This window comes from Pygoscelis adeliae, unplaced genomic scaffold (genome assembly GCF_000699105.1).
Source record: "Pygoscelis adeliae isolate BGI_AS28 unplaced genomic scaffold, ASM69910v1 Scaffold106, whole genome shotgun sequence".
NCBI lineage: Eukaryota > Metazoa > Chordata > Aves > Sphenisciformes > Spheniscidae > Pygoscelis > Pygoscelis adeliae.
This window is the reverse complement of record NW_008824939.1, coordinates 1,688,234-1,696,062: the sequence shown is the minus strand read 5'-3', so window position 1 is coordinate 1,696,062 and position 7,829 is coordinate 1,688,234. Positions and strand designations below refer to the sequence as shown.

Here is a 7,829-nt window from a genome sequence, read left to right as displayed (position 1 = left end):
TGGTTTTTTTCCAGAGCCTCAACAACAGAACTGAGAGGCAGAAAGAAGCCAGTTGTAATTCATACCGAGTTGTAGGCTTTGTGTGATGAAAGCGACGGAGCGCTGCCTGGGAGATTGCTTTGCTGCACTCCACGAAGCAGATTTGAAACTGTCGTGGACCACTTTAGATGAGAGTTGGATTATGGAATGACCTGCTATGTCTGTGTCATATTGTTCTGCGCAGGGTGCATTATACTGTGCTAACTAGGTGTTCAGTACCAAATAAGAGAGGTATCCTAGATGTGATCTGTCAGCTGTGTCTCATAGTTTTATATTGGTTAAAATATAAAACTGAAACAGTGATGAGAGAGGACAGAGCAGTTGGATGCCTTGTATGTTAACAATAAATCTGCACTCAGAGTATTTAAAATGTACTGAGTCTTATTTAATTACTTTGAAAAATCTGGCATTACCTATACTTTTTAAACCAAGAAATAACCCCCTACTGAATCGACAAAAAATGTGGCTCCGTGTGTATGTGTCTACAATAAACCAAGCAGTTTATACTGCTTCATAAGGGCATTGCATTTTCTTTCCTTAAGGATTTGTGGTGTTAAGTACAGTGTTTCAGAGAGATGAAGAAGTTCACAGACAGTACGTTTGAGAACTCATTTAAAAGCATCTGAAAAAGGCCGAGCTCGCCGTTAACTTTGTTTTTTCCTGCCGCCCTAGGCTTGAAGATGCAGTGGACGCCGGAGCATGCCCAGTGGCCAGAACAGCACTTTGATATCACTTCAACCACCCGGTCCCCTGCCCACAAGGTGGAAGCCTACCGGGGGCACCTGCAGCGCACCTACCAGTACGCCTGGGCCAACGACGACATCTCAGCTCTGACTGCCTCCAATCTTCTGAAAAAGTATGCAGAAAAATACTCCGGTATTTTGGAAGGCCCGGCTGAGCGGCCCATTCTCAGCAATTACTCTGAAGCTCCCTCGGGGCTGGTGAACGGCCGGAAGAATGAAAGCGAGCCCTGGCAGCCGTCGCTGAACTCGGAGAGCGTATATCCCATGAACTGTGTCCCAGACGTTATCACCGCCAGCAAAGCTGGGGTAAGTGCAGCCCTCCCTCCCGCAGACGTCTCGGCCAGCATTGGGAGCTCTCCTGGGGTAGCCAGTAACCTGGCTGAACCCAGTTACTCCAGCAGCACCTGCGGTAGTCACACCGTTCCCAGTCTTCATTCAGGGCTCCCATCTCAGGAATATGCCGCAGGATACAATGGCTCGTACTTGCATACCAGTTACAGTGGCCAGCCAGCACCTGCACTTCCATCCCCTCATGCATCCCCCCTACATAGCTCGGGACTACTACAGCCCCCACCACCGCCACCGCCACCAGCCCTCGTCCCCGGCTACAACGGGACCTCTAACCTCTCCAGTTACAGCTACCCTTCCGCCAGTTATCCTCCTCAAACCGCTGTTGGCCCTGGGTACAGCCCTGGGGGTGCCCCACCGCCCTCGGCATACCTGCCTTCAGGAATCCCTGCTCCGACCCCTCTGCCCCCGACCACCGTCCCCAGCTACTCCTACCAGGGCCACGGTCTGACACCCATCGCGCCGTCTGCCCTGACAAACAGTTCAGCCAGCTCTCTCAAAAGGAAAGCTTTCTACATGGCAGGGCAAGGAGAAATGGACTCCAGTTATGGAAATTACAGCTATGGCCAACAGAGATCTACACAGAGTCCCATGTATCGAATGCCCGACAACAGCATTTCAAATGCAAACAGGGGGAATGGTTTTGACAGAAGTGCTGAAACATCATCCTTAGCATTTAAGCCAACAAAGCAGCTAATGTCCTCTGAACAGTCAAGGAAATTCAGCAGCCAGTCCAGTAGGGCTCTAACACCCCCATCCTATAGTACTGCTAAAAACTCACTGGGTTCAAGATCGAGTGACTCGTTTGGGAAGTATACCTCCCCAGTTATGAATGAGCATGGTGATGAGCACAGGCAGCTCCTCCCTCACCCAATGCAAGGCCCGGGACTTCGTGCAGCTACCTCATCCAACCACTCTGTGGACGAGCAACTGAAGAATACTGACACACACCTCATTGACCTTGTTACCAATGAGATTATCAACCAAGGACCTCCCGTGGACTGGAGCGACATCGCTGGCCTAGATCTAGTAAAGGCCGTCATTAAGGAGGAGGTTTTATGGCCAGTATTGAGGTCAGATGCATTCAATGGACTGACTGCTCTACCTCGGAGCATCCTTTTATTTGGACCTCGGGGAACAGGCAAAACTTTAATGGGCAGATGTATAGCTAGTCAGCTGGGGGCCACGTTTTTCAAAATCACTGGCTCTGGCCTTGTCACAAAGTGGTTAGGGGAAGGAGAGAAAATTGTCCATGCCTCCTTCCTCGTGGCAAGGTGTCGCCAACCCTCGGTGATTTTTGTTAGTGACATTGACATGCTCCTTTCCTCTCAAGTGAGTGAAGAACACAGTCCAGTAAGTCGGATGAGAACCGAGTTCCTTATGCAGCTGGACACTGTACTGACTTCTGCTGAGGACCAAATAGTAGTAATTTGCGCCACGAGTAAACCAGAAGAAATTGATGAATCTCTTCGAAGGTACTTCATGAAACGACTTTTAATCCCACTTCCTGACAGCACAGCGAGGCACCAGATAATAGTACAACTGCTCTCACAGCACAATTACTGTCTCAATGACAAGGAGGTTGCACTGCTTGTCCAGCGCACAGAAGGCTTTTCTGGACTAGATGTGGCTCACTTGTGTCAGGAAGCCGTGGTGGGCCCACTCCACGCCATGCCAGCCACAGACCTTTCAGCCATTATGCCCAGCCAGTTGAGGCCAGTTACATATCAAGACTTTGAAAATGCTTTCTGCAAGATACAGCCTAGCATATCTCAAAAAGAGCTTGATACATATGTTGAATGGAACAAAATGTTTGGTTGCAGTCAGTGATACTACTTTAAAAAAAATGTAATGAATGTTGGCACACACAGAACCTGCTACATAGGGTAGAGAACCCTTTTCAGTAGTGTTAAAATTGCAAAGGGTACTGGGAAGACTACAATTTACCTTGCCTCTAAAGAGCCAGGGTAGACTTGAAGGAAAAGTGCATCAAACCAGAGCTGCTGATCTGAAAAAGCCACACACATGACAGAAAGCGTATGTTGATGCTCAGTTCTGTTCAAGCTAGACAATACTCACCAAGGAGCAAGGTGCAAGTGGGTTGATTTCAGAAGGACATGAACCCTGTGTGTTGATTCCATTCTGCTGTTCTTGAGATTTAGTTGCTGTCAAGTGCCTGAAGTGGTGCTTTATTTTTTGTTTGCCTCACAATTACATTGGTGGCATGTGCTAATATAAAGAGCTTTAACTTCAAACATTATTGGACTAAAGAGATGAACGGTTGTGTTGCGACAGAGAACCAGATTTTTGCTATTCTAAGAGCAACAGTATTCCTCAATCCTGTCTGTTCTGCGGTGTTAAACTAAGAACAGGTAAAACAGGGTAATGGTAATCTGGACCTTAATTTCTGCAGTTCATTTCTTTTAATGTTCTGTCTGCAAAAACTCAGGAAAGTGATTGTGATTTGTACAGTACCTCAAAGGAATGTGTTGAAAGCACTATGTACTGCTGAGAGTTATAGGCTAGGCTTCAATGTTACTTTATATTAAATATGTATGTTTACCTCAACAATTGGAAAATGGCAAGGAAAATTACTTTGAATGTATCCAGGAAAAAACTAAAGTGTGATATGACTGAAGCTTTACAGTTTTTAAAAATAGAAACAGAAGGATTTCCCAGTGTTCAGAAATGGTTCTTTTGCCAATTTGTCAGATCAAACCAGAGCAGAATGATTTTTCTTGTTGGTAAACTGTAAGAGTTTTCAGCATATTGCTCCTTGATAATTACGTGATACAGTCTTTAGAAGGTGCATAGATGAAAAAAGAGCCACTTAATTGGTTTATGTTAGCATCCGAAACAGTCAAACGTGAGATTTGGTAGGACTCCGAGAGGCAAATTACCTTAAGCTGTGACTGCTGGCCTCTATTGTGCGGCTCTAGTCGTAGTTTTGAGGTTATTTTGGTGAAGCTGTAGGGAGTGGGATCAGTGTAGGTCGCTGGCAGAGCTATGGGTTGCAGAGCTGTTTATAGCAACGCAGTGGACTGTGACCAAACAAACAGTACAAATAACAAAGCAAAACTGAACCCTTGAAGTACATTTATTTCCCTTCCCAAACTGTAAAGTTGAGTTTTTGTTGTGTACGTATGGCTCCATTGTCCGTGATGCAATCTTCATTTAGCATCCATTAGAAATCTTCCAGGCTGGAGTGTGCCCACCATTATTTCTACCTCAGTTTTGTTACATTTCTCTTGGAAAGCAAAGTAAGAAATAGGGCAAAAAACGACGCCAACACAAAAGTCAGATTACATTAGGAATGCGAACCTGCTAAACAAGTTTCAGAGAGCTGCTGGTTTTTCCCCTGAAGTCAAGTTTTTCTCTATGTTAGTGCTCTTTACCCCCCTTTTTCCTCCCTCAAATATACATACTCTGGTGTCTTCCTTCTGGAAAGACTAGCTGGCATGTGTGGCATTTTGCTCAGTTCTCCCCCACCCCCCACCTTTCTTTTTATCCTTTAATGCTTTCCGTGCAACTCTTTTGGTGACAGCTGACTGATGTTGGGTAATGTCTCTGAGCAGGAGCAGTGCATGTTGCAGCTGCCCAAAGCCTCTGCCATCACATGAGCAAAACAGCCTTGCTTTTTTGAATGTATTTTTTTGTTTGTTTACTTTAAAGAGACAGTAACAAAACTGTTGCAAAGCACTGGCATTTAATGTTTCTGTTAAGTAATGTACATTCAAAACCATTAAATAAATGCACTGAAAAGCCCCAAGAAGAGAGATACCAATCTGTTACTAGATCATGTTTGTCTTCTCAAAAATTGTACAGACCTTGTTTGTTTTGTTAAATCAATGGAGACATTTAGCATTCAGAAAGCTAATGAGGGATTTTGTGATATTGCTGGAAATTTATGACTCTTGATTATTACTTTCCTTTTATTTTTCTTTTAAGATATAGATATATATTTAGATAGAACGTGCTAAAACAAGAGCAAATAAACCAAAATCTAATTTAAGATGGATTCCTGGCAAACATTTTGTCTATCTAAAACTTTATGTTTTAAGCATAAAAGTACCATTTTAAAAACAGTGCCTTTCATTAAGGATATAGAAAGTAAGACTTAAGTACATCACCTGCTTTTCCTTTTTTTTTTTTCTTTTTTTTTCTTTTTCCTTTCAACAGCAATTGCAGTCTATGGTCCTTGTTACGACCCAGTCTTTCAGCTTCCCCAAACCTCCACAGGCTGCTTCTTCACCCTGGTCATTCCACCATCTTCATATTTGGGAGATCCTGACGTCCCCATTAGCTGTAGGTTCACGCTGATCACACTGGCAAGTACGCTATTGCAGATCGCTGACCCAATTTCTGTCTTAGACATTGCCTTTCATATCTGCCATCGAGCTGTGCTCATTTGAAAGGCTCAGGCAAGTTTTGATAAACCAACTCTTGTTACCGGTTTATCCTAAGCATACTCAGATTTTTTTGCAGCTGGTAAAATGAAAGCTACCCACTAGAGTGGGTTTTTTCCTCTTTTTATCCAGTAGCAAAACCAAAAGCAAACAAAATTGTAGATGGTCCCTTTGGCTTCCAGCTTTAAATCATTCTTTTTAAAAAGTCACTCCAGGAAATGGATTTTTCAAATGTTAACCAAAGTGAGAAGCAGGCAGAAACTGAGATGGTGTGAAAATGCAGGTTCCACACGTGCGCACACACACGCTCGCGCTTGTTCTCTCCAGGGCTCGATTCAGCTTTGGGGCAGCAGAAGCGGAAAACTTCACCACTATCACAGCAGCTGTAAGGAGAGGAAAACAAAGCTAGATTGCTGGCCAAGTCTTTCCTTACCAGCAGCTGTCCTTGGCATCACTCTGGGAGGGTGCCTTTTGAATTTGGTGAGAGCTTGGCCAGGTAGCGTTAACAGGGAGGCGCCTCAGCCCTTCTCCAAGTGGTTTCTGGCCACTCCTTTGATGGAATTTCCCCCAGTTCGAGGAGGCTGAGCTGGCTGAACCCCCTGCCGTGTCCTGTCCTTCTTGTTGCTTTCCTCCCTCTTCCCACATTCAGCCCCTGTTTTCTCCCTAGTGAGCAGGTTTTGCCATGCTGCTTCACCCCTCTCAGCAGCCTTCTTGTCAAGGAGTGTCCAGGAAGGGCTGAAGCACAATCCTGAACTTGAGCGGGTCCCAAAGGTTAGGATTGTTTTTGAGAAGAGAGACAAAATATGTTCTAGTGGTGTCTTCAGGATGAAATATTTGCTGGTCTTTGACATTTCCATGGTAGAAAGCCGTTTGCTGTCTTTTACGACTGGGCAAAGCTGGGGGCTGCTGCCACAGAAATGCCCAAGTGGTTGGCTGGGGCTTCCTGGCCGCTGGCGCAGCCCTGGATTTTAAGGAACCTGAAGTGGTTAAAGAGCATCTGCTGTGTCAGCCTATCACTGCAGATGCTTTACATCGTATTTTTATGTGTGGATCCCATTCTGCATCAGCTCATTTTCTTCCTTGTACCTTCAGTAACAATTCCTACGGCAACAAAAGTAAAATAAATTGGAGGAATATTTCTGCGAGCTGAAGGATCAATATCAATTCAAGGAGGAGTTCATAATGACCTTATGTGAGACAGAAATGGAAATACTCTCTACTTCTGGCATGTTTCTCTCCAAAATATTTAGAACATTAGCGACAATACAGAAAAGTTTGCTGACTGAGCTGATCAATGGAATGTGAAGGCAGTTTACTTTAAGGCTATTTACTTTCACATGGATTATTTATCTATTAGTCAGTTTGTATTCTGCTCAAATGCAGATAGATGGGCAAAATGTTGTCTTGAGCATTACAAACCTACCAAGGGGAAAATCAACCATCTGACTAAAATACATAGGCCAAACGCCATCTGGGTGTCTTTACCAGCTATTTGGAGGCTGTGCTCTGTAAAATGGTACAAGGTCATATTTAGGTGGTTTTTCATAGGATGTTTCTTTAGGGGATCGTCTAGTCAAAAAGATCCAAATTAATTCCTGCATCAAGATGTTAATACATTGAAAGCAAATCTGGGGATCTGACCGGGGTTTTCACTGTCTGCAAATATGTACAACTTCAGGTAAAGGGCTGTTCTTATAATCCCCCTGCATTTTTCTCCGAAGTACTCCATCACGAGGGAGAGTGCATTACTCAGATCTGAAGGATACACCTTGTCACAAAACAAGGCTGCCAAAAGTTGTAGGGCCTCCTACCCTTTCACTTATACCAATTTGAAGGTGGTATAACCTTGTTGACTTAAAGGAATTACTCCTGATTTCTGCCCTTGTTAGAAAAGTCATCCCTCCAGTGTATAATAATCTATGTCTGTTGGTTTTCATCATCAGCTCTGAAAGCTAACCTTGTCCTCACAGCACTAACTCCTTTCCATCTTGTATGTGTGCATGTGTGTATATAATATTTATATGTGCATACACACCATGTCCAAACAATAGCTTTGTCTCTTTACTTAAAAAAAAAAAAAAAGTCATTTAATCATCTGCAGATTTATATGAAGCACATTAGTAAACATGGAGATACTAGTATTTCAGAATTCAAAAAAATCCCAGCTGTGCTGGTGACTAACCAATACATGAACTGAAGCTCACACTCTGCAAGGACCTTTGGTTGACATTCGATTTTGAACCTGCCAGATGCATTTTTGTGAACCAGGGATACTGCATCTTTAATGAACAAG

General features: G+C 43.9%; 1 protein-coding gene across 1 annotated transcript; it reads left to right on the top strand.

The window, feature by feature from the left end:
* The first annotated feature begins 719 nt into the window (after nt 1–719).
* Nucleotides 720–3,934, top strand: FIGN (fidgetin). The gene has a single exon (XM_009325390.1). It carries the CDS (start codon nt 720–722, stop codon nt 2,958–2,960), a length of 2,241 nt encoding a protein of 746 aa, XP_009323665.1. The 3' UTR covers nt 2,961–3,934.
* Nucleotides 3,935–7,829: the final 3,895 nt, after the last annotated feature.